The following is a 15,068-nucleotide window of genomic DNA, read 5'->3' as shown; positions in this document are numbered from 1 at the left end:
AGAGGCAGAGAGACAGAGAAACAGAGACAGAGAGAGGCAGAGACAGAGACAAGAGAGGCAGAGAGAGACAGAGAGACAGAGACAGATTGACAGAGAGAGAGAGAGACAGAGACAGAGAGGCAGAGAGAGACAGAGAACCAACCTTACAAGCTATTGTATAACTCTACAAGTGTCCTGTAGCATATGCAAGTCCAGCCACTCACCCACACAGAATAAATATAATAAACAGAAAAGAAAATCAAAGTGTCCTGATAGACAATAGTTTCCCCCTGGCCTCTGCATCTATTCCCACAAATGCACACATGCACTCCAACCCTGACAACAAAAATCTTACTTTTTCTGACCCAAACTGTTTGGGGTGATTATATAAGGCCTTGCCTACTTTCTCCATTTTAGCCTATTCTAGAAAGTGCCAAAGGGAACTAACTCCACATCACCTCCACAAGTCAGCACACTCCTTTCTTCTCATTCCAAACCCACCACCACCAGAGATGAATGCTTAGTCAAGTTTCTTGATAGTGTGAGCCAGCACTGCCCAGGCCGCTCCTGCTTTCTCCTTCAGGATGAGCTAACAGCTTCCTAAGAGCCTCCTATTGGGGCCACGGCCACCACAGGTGGGTAAAGCATTAGGAGGAGAAGTTAAGGCCACAGTGCATGTCTCCATGGCAACCAAACACTCAAGGACTGAAGAGTTCATCAAGAAAGGAAACCATGAACAACCCACACAGATGCTTACACTTCCACGCCCTGGAAGCCTACTTCTGGGAAGGGACTCCAAGGAAACAGTCCAGTGGAGGGAAAAACTGAACAAAGAGGTTTAATAACTCATAAGCCAGAAGGAGCTAAATGCCATAAGACTGTGGAGTGACTCAGTGGGTTACCATGCGAGCACTGGGGCAGCTACAGCCGCTAAATAAGAGGGTGCACGTCGGTTACATTCTAGTCACAACTCTAAAAAGGGTACAAATTCGGATAAAAACTAGAGGGGACACCGAGCAAAGACAGATGCACTTCAAGGCCACGGCAACAGGCTTCTTCTGTCTTTGCACAGGTCTTTGTGGTTACCGTGTGGTTCTCACATCTGAAAATAAACTAAACACGGCTGTTCATCAAGGGGTGATGAAGTGCAAACCTGAGCATGGGAACCTGCCACAGCGCCCAGACCTGGAAAGACAGAGGTGTGTCTCAAGTCTTGTGGGATGCCTCCCTCACATGTAGCTTCCTAAATGCAAAGTAGGTGGGCGGGAGCCCGCTATCAGCCTCTCATTTCTACAGAGAAATGAGGCATTCTGACCAATGCTCAGAGGAGTGTCCACTGAGGCTCCTTGACCACACTGCAAGATTGTTTCTCAGTGTCCTCCAACGAACACTGCAGTTACCTGACTCTTCCCCCTGCTCCCCGAGACAGGGTTTTTCTGTGTAGCCTTGGCTGTCCTGGACTTGATGTGTAGAGCAGGCTGACCTTGAACTCACAGCGATCCACCTGCCTCTGCTTCCCAAGTGCTGGGATTAAAGGCGTGCGCCACCACCACCCGTCTCACCTGACTCTTTTAGCGTTTGTCATCCCTTTAATGTTAGGACAAGGACCCAGCAAGGTGGCATCTTTGACATAGTCTTTTCAGTTGTCAGTGTGCCTTAGTCTGCTTTCTATGCTATCACAGTCTGAATAATTTATAAAGAAAAAGGTTATTCGGCTTACAGTTCCAAATGTTCCCGGTGGAAAGGCCACATCTGCAGAGGGACTTCTTGCTAAAGGGGACTTCGCAGAGGCCAAAGGCAGCATGAGGCACCTCAGAATGGTAGAAGTCTTCCATCTTATATAAAGCAATTGGTCAGCTCCATTCTCATAACTCCAACAAAGCCCGTCCAAGTGTCCCCACCTCCAAAAACTATCAACTATGACTCCGGCCATTGCACGTCAACATGAGTGTTTGAGGAGAAAGACACTCATAGCGGAATACAGTGTAAATTATAGTCAAAACTTAAAGAGCCCAGGTGCCACCTTAGTCCACAGTGCCTGGGTGCTACCATCTGAAGCAGGTTATGTATTTCATTAAGGAATAGACACTGTTCACACACCCACAGGTACAAATAAGCTGATTGTCTGTGTTTCCCTAAAACTCTTCTGCTGAGATGGCAGCTCCCAAGTGTTCATTCTAGAGTCAGGCGTCGGCAGACAGAACCTTGTGAAGGAGGCCAGAGCTCTGGGATGACTCAAAGAAGTCCCTGTCCGGGAGCTCCATTCCTCTTCTAAGACGACGCCAGGAAGGCCATCTATGACCCGGGAAGCAGGCCCCTCAAACATCAAAACACTAAATATGCTGGTGCCTGACGTGGCTCTCAGACTACATGGTGAGCAATCAGCGCAGCTGTCTGCCAGCCACTTGGTCCATGGTGCTTCGTCACAGCGGCCCCCGGGTCATCAGTAGGCGTCTACCTGCTGACTGCTTTCCTAGTTCAAACAACAACTGCTTGAGACTTTTTTTTTTCTAAAGGGTAAACAGTTTTCCCTGGTAAACAGAGCAAATATTAAGAAACAGTTGTTTGCCAGGCAGTGGTGACACAAGCCTTTAATCCCAGCACTTGGGAGGCAGAGGCAGGCAGATCGCTGTGAGTTCAAGGCCAGCCTGGTCTACAAAGCGAGTCCAAGACAGCCAAGGCTACACAGAAAAATCCTGTCTTAAAAAACCAAAAAAAAAAAAAAAAAAGAAAGAAAGAAAGAAAAGAAAGAAAAAGAAACAGTTGTCAGTCTTCCCAGGGAAGAACATACCTATTGGTTACCCAATATCAACTGGTCAGTCCTGAAAACAAAGATACACGTGACTTCATACAGGCTGCAGCAGGGTGTATGTAGGAATACACTCTCACACTCATGCACGTACGCAGCACCATTTAATGGGGAAAAAAAGAGTCCATCAGTTTGAAAGAAGGCAAGGAGAGTATTAGGAAGTGTTTACAGGAAAGAGAAAGGAGAAATTATGTAATTATATTATAAACTCAAAAATAAAAGAAAAACCATTGCAAGAACCGAATGTCAAAGATAATTTTCCTGTTGAACATGTTGGTCAGGTTGCCCTTGAATGCACTGTGTAGCTAAGGAGCCCCTGGAATGGTAGGTGTTCATCATCATGCCTGATTTCTGTGGTGCTGGGAATCGAACCCAGGACCTCACGCATGCTAGGCAAGTGCTCTCCCATCTGAGCTACATCCTTCAACCCACCTCCATCGTGCTTAAACTTGAAGTGTGTACTAATCTTCATCTCACTTAATACATTCTCTAGCTTTCCTTCACGTTGACCCACCTTAAAGTAATTATTTATTTATCTTTTCTTTCTTTCTTTTTTTGTTTTTGTTTGTTTGTTTGCTTGCTTGTGTGTGTGGTATACTCAAGGACCTGGCTTTATCTGAGTGGACATCCCCAAGGCTGTGGCTTCAGTCCTGGGCTGTGTCTCCCTGCCACCAATGACATTTTTTAAAATGTTTTTTCATTATTTCATTTTTTTATATATGTATGGGTGTTTTGCTGGCATGTATGTCTGTGTACTATGTGCAGGCCTGGTCCCTGTGAGGCCAGAAGAAGGCATCAGATCCCCTGCAAACAGAGTTAGAGACAGTTACGAGCCTCTCTGTTGGTGCTGGGAAACAAACTCAGGTCCTCTGGAAGAGCAGCCAGTGGGTTTCTCTGAGCCATCTCTTCAGCCCCACCAGTGATATTCGCCTAACGTATTTCATGTATGTGTTGCCTATATAGTGTCCTTACTTTCTCTACATGTACATGTTATGATGCTCACATCATTCACACTGAAAGACGATGGCACATCAGTGTCTGGCCACGCTCCACTTAACAGAGTTGGCTCACTTTGCTAAGTTGCCTGGAATCGGTGATCAGACTCACGGAGTAGAATGTATGCACAGAAAAGGATAAGTTATCAGGAAAGCTCATTAGGTGAATTAAAATATAGAAATGGGGGCTGGAAAGATGGCTCAGAGGTTAAAAGCACTGCCTGCTCTTCCAAAGGTCCTGAGTTCAATTCCCAGCAGCCACATGGTGGCTCACAGCCATCTATAGTGAGATCTGGTGCCCTCTTCTGCATGCAGGTGTTACATGCAGGTAGAGCACTGTATACATAATAAATAAATAAGTCTTTAAAAAAAAAGACATAGAAATGATAGAAATTGTTCCTTGTGTGGCATTATGGCCTAGTAAAGAGATAACTGACTTCCTTTCTTTTTTCCTCACTTCTCTCTGAGTCAAGGTTTTTCTGTTTAGCCCTGGCTGTCCTACAACTTATTCTGTAGACCAGGATAGCTGAACTGAGCTCCATCCCACCACCACCACCCACCCCAAGTGCTGAGTTCTGGGATTAAAGATATGTGCCACTGGGGCCCAGGCTAAGAGATGACTTTCATTACAGATGGTTGTGAGCCACCATGTGGTTGCTGGGAATTGAACTCAGGACCTTTAGAAGAGCAGGCAGTGCTTTTAACCTCTGAGCCATCTCTCCAGCCAAGAGATGACTTTCAAAACAGGAAGGAATCACAGGAAAAAGGAAGAGAGGGGAAATTTTCACCAAAACCTCCTCTGCACTGATCTTCAGCAGACACTATAATCAAACGTAATCCACGCCTGAGTCAGACATGCAGACATCATGCCTCACAGACGCCACAGTGAGCAGCTGCCATCAGCTCAACCCACCACCTCCCACTAGGTTTGGTAACTGACCAATGGTCTCGAGGTGTGTGGCCGCCAGCGTAGGCCCTGCGCATCTCTTCCCTCTGTCCTGAGGCCTCCGCTGTACACTACAAACCTGGTGTTACTAAGGACGACTTTGAAACCACTCAACGACTATCCTAAGTATGTAGAGACAAGTCACCTTACTCCATTAGCCTTGTACTGGGGATTAAGAGTCCTTGCTCTAAATGATACTCCAGTTGGAGTGTGACTCCATGGTGGAGCGACTGCCTAGGAGGCAAGCAGCTTGGGGTTCCAACCCTCCCCACCCTCCTGGTCCTGCATTCCTCCTTCCACCCCCACTGCTGCACACTTACTGCAGGCTGCACAGGTGAAGCATGCATCGTGGTAGAGGTCTCCCATGGCCTGACAGGCCTGGCCGGCTCCAAACACCCCTTTGCTGCACTTCACACAGGCTCCTACAAGGCAAGAAAACGTCACCACGTCAGGGGAGAATTGTGATTAAAAAGTCATGAAAAAGCCAATGTACAAAGTAGAATACCCTCCCCTACCTCAATGCCACACCCATGGATTTCTTAGCATTTAGTTCTTACAAGCGCAAAAACCAGCTACTATCACCACACACACACACACACACACACACACACACACACACACACACACACTGTCCCCACACCTGCCCAGAGTTTTCAAAGTCTCCCACCATTCAGAATACCAAATCCCAACCAAACCATGACTATAACATAGCTGGGGGCTCTAAGCTCAATAGTGTCTTAATATGTTTAACCATATTGAGACAGGGTCTTACTCTGTAGCCCTGCCTTGCCTGGAACTCACTATATAACGCACAAAACTCCTAATAATCCTCCTACCTCTGTCCCCGAGTGCTGGGAATACAGGTGTGTGTCAGCAATGCTTGGCTGAAGGTTTAATGCTATGTGCGTTATGTGTGTGTTTCAGAGCTTCCCCAGTTCTCAGCAAGGGACCAACTTATTGCTGTGTTTCGGAGTTCCTATTTTGATTGATTTAGATAGTCTCTCTTATGGAGCCCTGGTTATCCTGGAATTTGCTATGTAGACCAGACTGGCCTTGAACTTGAAGAGATCCACTTGCCTCTGCCTGAGTTCCTTTGCTTAACCACTTCTTGAGCCATGGTCTTACTATGTAGTGCACTGTCTTGGAACTCACTGTGTATACCAGGCCTTGAGCTCACAGAAATCTGCCTATCTCTGCTTCATACATGCTGGGATAAAAGGCATGCACCACTATGTCCAGTCAGAGTTCCTACTTTAAAGTGAGAAACCATTACTACTAAGAAAGTCTTAGCTACTATACTGGTTTTGTTTGTTTGTTTGTTTGATTGATTGATTTTGGTTTTTCGAGACAGGGTTTCTCTGTGTAGCCTTGGCTGTCCTGGACTCGCTTTGTAGACCAGGCTGGCCTCGAACTCACAGTGATCCACCTGCCTCTGCCTCCCGAGTGCTGGGACTAAAGGCGTGCCACCACGCCCGGCCCAGCTACTACACTCTTTATAAAATGTCCCCACATCAACTGCTCAGGCAAAGAGAAAACATTACACACACATTACACACATCTGCCGGCCTAGCCCAAAGAGGTGAACTCCTCTCGTTAAGGTCAGGGGGAGAAAAGGTCAGCTAGCCATCTAACCTTGCTCGTAAGGCTTAGGGCAAAATGGATGGAATCTTCCAGAGGAACCTCAGGACCACCAGCCTCCCAGGCCTGGCTTGGAAGCAAGACTTCTCCACTTCCTGTACCCCGCCCAGCAATGTTCCCCTCTGGTCCTCCTTATCCGAGGCCTCCAACCTCCTGTCTCCCTTTCACGTCTTAGCTTTATTTGAGCTGCAAGCACCGTTCCTTACCATGTGGATAGCAAAGCACAGACACAAAGCAAGTAAGAAAACTCCATGTTCAAACCGTTGCTCGTGGACTCAGGAACACCCCGCACAAAGCCACACCAGCAGGACAAGGAGTATTTGGTGTGGGTGATGAGTGGAACGTGGATAGGAAAGTTCCTCTTGGAAAGGAAAAGGTAGGAGAAAAAGAAGCGAGTCACAGTTCACACTCTGGGAAACATGTGCCTATCACACAGATCTTCATAAGAGGCCTTCTGCCTCCTCTCTACAAGCCAAATTCTAGAATGTCATACTACCGGTAGGTTTGCAAGACGGAATCTGAGCCCATCTTATCTCTGTGCTTGCCTGTGGGGCACCTCGTGAAGAGATAGGGCTGCTTCCTTGCCGTGATCACCTGTCTCTCTCAGGATTCAGACCCAAGAACAGCCATGCCCCTGACCTTCACCCCCGGCCTGGCCCACCTCCCATTCTGTCTCGTTGCCCCCCATGCCCACACCAAAGGTCATCTCTGTCTGAAACCTCAACTACAAGGCCTCTCCCATAAAAACGCACCCTCTGCAAGCAACAGCACAGCCCTGTGCCCTGTCCCTTTGCCTAGGAGTCTAGGCAACTACAAACACCCCTCTATCCCGAGGAGGCAGGCTTCCCAGACACTGCAGTTGACAAGCAAAGGTGACTGGATTCAGCCTACAGTGGGCAAAGGGGCTCCCCCACCTTACCTGGTGCTGCATGAGACCTTACAAAGTGGCCCAGGCTGGGACTCAACAGAAGAGGAAAAGAACAAGCGGTTGACTTTCCTTAGACTTTATGCAATCCTAGGGCCATCAGATTTACACAAATACCCCAAAAGAAAGAAAACGTCAACAGCTAGCACTGAGTCAAGAGGAAAATTAGGAGGAGAGGAAAAGGTGGGTGCTTTCCCCTGCAAACTAGCTGCCTTTAATCCATTCACCAAACTGAGAGTCTGATTAATTTATTAATGTATTTGCTTTGTTTTGTTTGAGAAAAAAAATCTCACTCTATAGTCTAGGCTGACCTAAACCTTAGCAATATTTTTGTTTCAGCCTCCTGTATAAGAACAGCTTTTGTGAGGTGTGACATTCAGTGAATTGTCCACAGTTTTTATTTCACTTTGAGTGTGTGTGTGTGTGTGTGTGTGTGTGTGTGTGTGTGTGTGTGTGTGTGTGTGTGTGTACACATAACATGGTACACATTTGGAAGTCAGAGAAGAACTTTTGGGAGTCTGTTCTCTACTTTACTACCAGACTTGGCAGTAAAGGCTGTTACTCACTGGCCGTCTGCCAATCTGTCAATATTTAAGGTACGGACTGATACATGTCGACACTGATAAATGCCTGGATAGTCAGCACATTGGAGAAAGCAAGCATTTCGGCCACCCTCGTGAGCCCCACGCCCTCCCTTCCCCAGGCAACCACGATCTGTTTATCATCATCACAGATTATCTTACATCGTCCAGAGTTTATACAAGTGGACCTGGACTGTACCTCTCTATCTGGCTTCTGTCACAGCATAATTATTTGGGAGTTGACTCTTGTCCTGGTGTGTATCAACAGTTTGTTCCTATTTGTTGCCATGTAGTATTCAGGGCTAGGAACAGACTACACTGCAATCCCCACTCACCCAACATGGAGAGGCTTCCACTTGAGGGTTCTTGTACACTGACTGCTGCTATCAACATTTGGGCATGAGTTTCTGTACAGACATAGACTAACTTCTTTTTCTCTGGAACAAAGCCCTAGAAGTGGAATGGTTGGGTCTCATGGCTGGTATGTGGCTAACTTCCTACCAAACTGTGCAACCATTTCCTTAAAAACAAACAAACAAACAAAACAGGGTCTCAGCTGGGCGGTGGTGGCACATCTCTTTCCCAGCACTTGGGAGGCAGAGGCAGATGGAACTCTGAGTTCTAGGTCAGCCTGGTCTACAGAGGGGGTCCCAGACCAACCAGAGGTACACAAAGAAACCCGGCCTTGAAAAAAACAACTAAACAAACAACAACAAAAGCAAGTTCTCACATAACCCAGGCAAGACTCAGAGTACCCACGTACCTAAGGGTAACTGTGAATCTCTGCGCCTGCTGTTCCCACTGCCTCATCACACACTGAGATTACATATTTCTCTGTGCTAGGGGTGAAGCCCAGGCCTCTCAGGCCTCCCTGCATCTAGGCAAGCTCTCTATCAACCCAACTACATCCTCAATCCCTGCCCAACTGTTTTCCGAAGAAGGGAGATCATCGGGCATCCCACCAGCCGTGCAGGAGACTCAGCTTCTCCACAAAACGGGCCAACACTTGCTACAGCTAACTTGTAAGGCTACCATTCTCACAGGGATATGTAGAGCTCACTGTGGCTTCCAGCTGCATTTCTCTAGCAACTGCTGCTGTGCCTGAGGCCCATGAAAACCTTTGCTTCTTATGCTCTGTTTCTTTTCTTTTCTTTTTTTAATTTTGGGTTGCTTTAGGCCAAAGGTCAATCCAGTCTCTGGTGTTCCGGTCTCTGCTTGAGAGGCCTGCAGGCTGTGCAATGTGTGCTCCAGGGTCCCAGCTTTGAGAGCTATCACCTATGATGAGGTGGGCTTTGGTGAGGTGGCTGTCCTAGAGTCATTTCTGCTCCTGTAAGGAACCCAATAAAATTCACTGGTTCACCAAGTTGGCTGCTGTTCTTACCTGTACTTTGGTCTGTCATGCAGTCCCTGAAGGGACCTGCAGGCAGCCAGATGCTCCCTCCCGGACCCTGGATTAGGCACAGACCACACCTAAATACCTATTTTCACAGAGATCCTTTATTAATGGGGAAAGACCTCTGACTAGGCGAAAGCAGCAGCAAATGACCTTGCAAGTATTATTTTAAAGAGGGGAACTGGGGGTGAAGGGTCTGTGTTAGAACAGGCTAGAATGTGGCGGCATGTTTTGACTGGGCATGTTAACTGGGGTAGCCAAAGGGAGGCTTCTGGTTGCTGAACTTCAGTACTTTGATAGCTGGACCTCGGTGACCCACTTTAGGAATGTGATCTACGGCTTAGAGGGAAGCAGGGAGGGCAGGGCTGGCCAGGGCCATGTCTGCCATGCTCAGGCCTGCTGGAGCCCTTCGCTCTCTATCTGGGGCGAGTAGATGTGTGTGTTGCATCTTCTCAGGAAAAGGTCTGTCACACTACAAAGGCCAAAGGCACTCTGCTCATCCCAGATGCCGGTTTCACATTTAGAACATAACAAGTCCTCGGAGAGCGACAGAGCCCCTTCCTGAAGCTTTTGGGAGGAGCCCAAGCTCACCGTTCTCCTCATGGCATCTCGAACATGGAGGGACCAGGCTCCTGCTTCGTGGGACCATCTTAGAGTCTGAGCACCGAGCAGGTTGTTGCGGGAGCATTAGTGGAGTCAGAGGACACCACTATGCCATTCATCACGCTCTTGCAGTATAGTTTACTGTTTACATAAGACTCTTCAGGGTAAAGCTGCCCTAGGAGGCTCCACCACTGCCACTGACTGCTAAGGCCCAGGTCCACTGGGGTAACCTCTGCAAAACAGGAGCCTCACCCCACTTCACCCTCCATGCGCCTCTCTTCTGGGAGGCCACAGTTGGTGGCCAGGGCCTTGGGCAGTTAGTTGGCCAGAAGTTTTCATGTGATGGAGAAGAAAAACTGACGCCAAGCAAGAGCCCCCAGCACTATGCTGTGCTGTAGCAATAATGTCTTTTGGAGGCTACAGCCATGTGTCAGGCTTTCCAACGAGCCTCTCGACTCACTGCAGGTAGACAAAGTTCTCCCACTAAGGGAGCCTGGCATTTGGTAATCAATCACTGTCACATGATAACGGTCGTGATGATTAATATTATCGATGTGACAAGACCTAGAGGAGTGCCCCAGGGGACAAACTTCTGGACACGTCTGTAAGGGAGGACTAGCTCATTCTAACTGTGGACAGCACCTTCCCACAGGCCGGAGTCCCAGGTGAAGGACAAGGAGAGAGAGCCGAGCGCCCTCGCCTCTGATTCCCGCCTGGGGACGCAATGTGACAGCTGCCTCCAGTCCCTACGGCTGTGATTCCCCCACCATGATGGACTACTCCCTCAAGCTCAGCCAAAAGTAAGCCTTTCTCCTCCTTAAATGCTTTCTGCCAGGCATTTGTGTAGCAACGAGAAAAGTAACTAACACAGCAGCACTGCGGTGTGCAGGGCACCTGGGGCTAATGTTCTTCATACCTGGCAATCGACAGGTTCAGGACTGCTTACATGCGTACATTTTTCTCAGGGGGGAAACAAAAACAAAATTACTGGAACCAAAAAAAATACCTAACCGGCCAGAAAGACGGCTCCAAAGGAAGGTGCTCTTACAGAGGACTGCTCCTAGCGCCTACACGGCAGCTCATAACTATAACTGAACTTCAGTTACAGGGGCTCTAACAACTCTCTTGACCTCCTTGGACTCCTGAGTACGTGTGGTATCCAAACACTCAAGCACATAGACATAAAGTAAAATAAATAATGTTTCTTTTCTTTTCTTTCTTTCTTTCTATTTTTCTAGGCATTTGGTGTTTTGCCTGCATGTATGTCTATGTGAGGGTGTCAGATCTTGGAGTTACAGACAATTGTGAGCTGCCATGTGGTTGCTGGGAATTGAACTCAGGTCCTCTCTGGAAGAGCAGTCAGTGCTTTTAACTACTGAGCCATCTTTCCAACCCTCCTCCTCCTCCTCTTCTTCTTCTTCTTTTTTTTTTTTTCCTAGACAGGGTTTCTCTGTGTAGCCTTGGCTGTCCTAGACTCGCTCTGTAGACCAGGCTGGCCTTGAACTCACAGCGATCCGCCTCCCTAAGTGTTGGGAATTACGGCGTGCACCACCATGCCTGACTAATTAATATTTCTTATATACATAATGGTCAGTAGGAGATTGTCTCTTCAGCCCCCACAGCAGTTCCGGGAAGAATAAGAGAAAGCCAGTAACGCAGCATATAACAAATCAAACCCAGCCTGTCTTTAACACTTCCACTTGATATTATCTCCCACACTCAAAGCCAAAAGCCACATCCAATTTCTGGCCCTGGCATCTTCCCTACTCTGTGTAAAGGCAGAAGCTACCAGTAGGACTGCTAAGCAGCCTTAGCAAGAAGTTCAGTTAGAATAGAACCCTTACCTCCTCCCTGTCTGTCTGTCCTCCTCCCTGTCTGTCTGTCCATCACATAAGGCTTAAGTGGACCTAAAAGTTCCATTGGCCCAGTCCAGGGATAACTCAGATGGCAACTTATGATGGAAAGGCTTTGAATAAAATGATACCATCAGGAGACGCTGCAGCAGAGGATCTTGAGCTCAAGGCTAGCTTGGGATGTACAGTGAGACCATCTCAAAGCAAACAACACAACAAAACCCAGACAACTAGATGTGCCATCGGTCTGTCTTACAGCCTGTCACCTTAGCTTCCTGGTCAGTGAGGAAGGGCAGTGTCTTGGAGCTGTGTGCGCTACTGTGTGCTGAAAGGGGAATTAGTGAGAGTCAGGGCACCCAGGCAAGGATGGCGTCGTGGTCTGAGTAGAAATGACCCCCATAGGTTCATGTATTTGATTTTGTTTTGGTTGTGGTTTGGGTTTGGGTCTCTAGACCAGGCTGGCCTTGAACTTGAAACAATCTGCCTGCCTCTGCCTCTAGAGTGCTGGGATTAAAGATGTGCGCCACCATCGCCCAGGTGGTTAAGGAGTTTGATCTTTGGGGAGTTACTTGATGGGGATTAGGAGGTGTGGCCTTGTTGCAGTAGAGTAGCCTTACTGGAGGAAGTATGCCACTATGGGTGGGTGTTGGAGCTTCAAATGCTACTCCTAGCACCATGTCTGCTTGCGTGCCACCATGCTTCCTACCATGATGATAAGGGACTAAACCTCTGACCTGTAAACCAGCCCCAATCAAATGCTTTCTTTTGTAAGAGTTGCCATGGTGGCTTTTCAGAGCAATTGGATATTGACTAGGACAGATGGAACATGAGAATGCTAGAAGGGGACACAAAGCCTAGAGTGGATTTGCACAAAGCTTTCTAAGCTAAAGAATACATAGAGTGGTCCTGGCAGCTCTGAGAAGTTCTGGGCATCAATACATTCTAGAAATGGACCACACCATGGGATCAGGGCTAGACCAATGACACTAGCAACACTCTATCCCTCCCACGTAAAGCTTATGAAATATCCCCAGAGGCAGCTGGTGTTGGATGTCTACCTAACACCCTGAGCACTTCACTCCTCTCAAGGCCAGCTGCTCAGGCAAGGTGCAGACTGATGCCCAATGTCATTTAGTAACAGGATCTTTTATTTGTCTGTTTCAGTTGTTGTCTGGGGGCTTACTGCCTCCATCTGCTAACCTAGGCCTAGTCCTGGAAGCTTCTAGCCTCCATACAATCTAACCTAGGCCTAGGATGCTTTCAGCCTCTGGGACTTACTGCTTAATAAACTCACCCTTTCTTGGTCTTTCTGAGCTCTAGGCTGGCTGGATCGACTCAGCTGTTCTGGCTCAAACTCCTCTCCCAGCTGATTTATTTAATCTGGCTTCTCTCTCAGTCTCTGAACTGCTCTGCTCAGCCTCAGACTAACTCCAGCAATCTGCTCTACTCTTCTGACTCCTTCTCAGTCTCCACCTCACTTGGTCTTCACCTGAGTCTAGCTTAATCTTCTCTGCAACCGGTCTCTGTTTCTGTCCTCCCTCTCTCTGCATTGCCCCTTAAGTAGCTTCCCTTTCCTCTCTCTTCTCGTGAGAGTTGGGTGTGTCCTGTCCTATCAAATCTTCCTCTGATTCATCAGGTTTTCTGCCACCCAACTAGACATCACTTTCAAACATGGGTGCTTCCTTCTACAGACTAACGTTACCTCCATTGCCTGGGATTAAAGGTGTGTGCCACCACACGTGCACCTAAGCTTTTCTTTACCCGAAGCTTCTCTATACCAGGCTGGCCTTGAACTCAGATCTGTTTGCCTCTGTCTTCTGAACTGGAGGCGTATTTGTATTCCAGCTGGATCACACAGGCCTGGACGGTCTTTGGATGTGATCTCTTGCCAGAGCAGGCGTGTTCTGAGTCAACACTCCTTTACGTCACCTCAGGGTTGAACAGCTGGTTTTCACGAGGGTGAGACTGCCCGACTGAGTGCCCTGCTTCCACTCTCTCCTATGCACCCTGCAGTCCCTGAGTCAACCGGTGAGGCCACCACTAAGCCACAGAGGAAGTACTTAAGGCCACTTGGGGCTGCAGTCCTTGCGCCAGCCTGCTTTCCTCAGAGGCCACCAGACATTCGGGCTCAAACCCAGCAAGGGCCTCACTTCACTCAGTGGGAAAGGAAGCTCTGCTGGCAATTGCCCAATCACTGCCCATCTGTTCTTGCTCTCCCACTTCTGGCCTTAATGTTCCCCCCTCAAAGGAAGAGGGGGTTCAAGGTACCCCGCCTCACTTCTTCCACTCAGCCTCTACCAGCCTGCTGCTAGGCAGACCCTTGAACTTCTGCACACACTCTCCTAGGGGGACCAAAAGGGCAAACAGTGTTTTCACAGGACATTTGGACACACTTTTTTTTTCAAAACTTATACCACGTGACCCAATATTTTCGCTGAGTTCTCCCTAAAGGGGAAAGAAATCCAAGATGCTCATAAAAACAATACCAACAAGGCTGGAGGGACAGAGCACAGGTTAGGAGCATGTGGTGCTCTTGCAAAGGACAAGAGTTCCGTCCCCCAGTACCCACATCTGGCAATTCACAACTGTGACTCCTGTGCCAGGGGGATACACTGTCCTCTTCTGGGCCCTCAGACATAAATGCAATTTAAATTAAAATAAATCCTTTTTTAAAAATTATAGAAGCAGGGCTGGAGAGATGGCTCAGCGGTTAAGAGCACTGTTTGCTCTTCCAGAGGCTGTGAGTTCAGTTCCCAACAACCATATGATGGCTCACAACCATCTATATTCCTGATGCCCTCTTCTGGCTTGCAGGTGTACAAGGACAGAGCACTCATATACATAACATAAATAAATAAAATGCTTTAAAAAAAATTACAGAAGCAGAAGTAGATTCACGGGGCCATGGTATAACAAGCAGAAAGAAGTCTCTTCCTCAGTTTCTCCTAGAACAGCTTGGACCCCAGTGGACCAGTTTCTGCGCACATGTGGAGGTGCAAGGCTGATACCAGAACCGTCCTCATCTCTCTCCCACCTTGCTCACTGTGACAAAGCGAACCCAGAGGTGGCCAGTATGGCTAGTCTTTCCCTAGGGGGGTCTCCTGTCTCCGCCTCCCAAACTGGGGGTTAAAGGCAGCCCATCACATCTACCTAAGTAAGATATATGCGCGTTCTGGGGAACCTAACTCCAGTCCTTACGCTTGTGGGACAAATGCTTTAACCACTGAGCCATTTCCCGAGACCCAAAACGAGGCTTTACCACCAGTTTTATATGAAGCCTAGAGCAGAGCACAGGGCAAATCACTAAAGCTTTTGTCCCTAAGAAAATGTTGCTTAATTAGACCAC

The 15,068-nt window shown here is 48.0% G+C and overlaps 1 protein-coding gene across 1 annotated transcript in view; it reads right to left on the bottom strand.

Moving 5' to 3' along the window:
- Limd1 (LIM domain containing 1) overlaps window positions 1-15,068 on the bottom strand; it is a 47,527-nt gene that overhangs the window by 18,465 nt on the left and 13,994 nt on the right. Inside the window, exon 2 of the mRNA XM_051140234.1 lies at window positions 5,050-5,151. Within this exon, the coding sequence (XP_050996191.1) occupies window positions 5,050-5,151 (102 nt within the window). The remainder of the gene's footprint in view (window positions 1-5,049; window positions 5,152-15,068) is intronic.

This window comes from Acomys russatus, chromosome 32 (assembly GCF_903995435.1).
Source record: "Acomys russatus chromosome 32, mAcoRus1.1, whole genome shotgun sequence".
Taxonomy (NCBI): domain Eukaryota; kingdom Metazoa; phylum Chordata; class Mammalia; order Rodentia; family Muridae; genus Acomys; species Acomys russatus.
The sequence above is the reverse complement of the archived record's forward strand: the minus strand, read 5'-3'. Positions and strand labels throughout refer to the sequence as shown.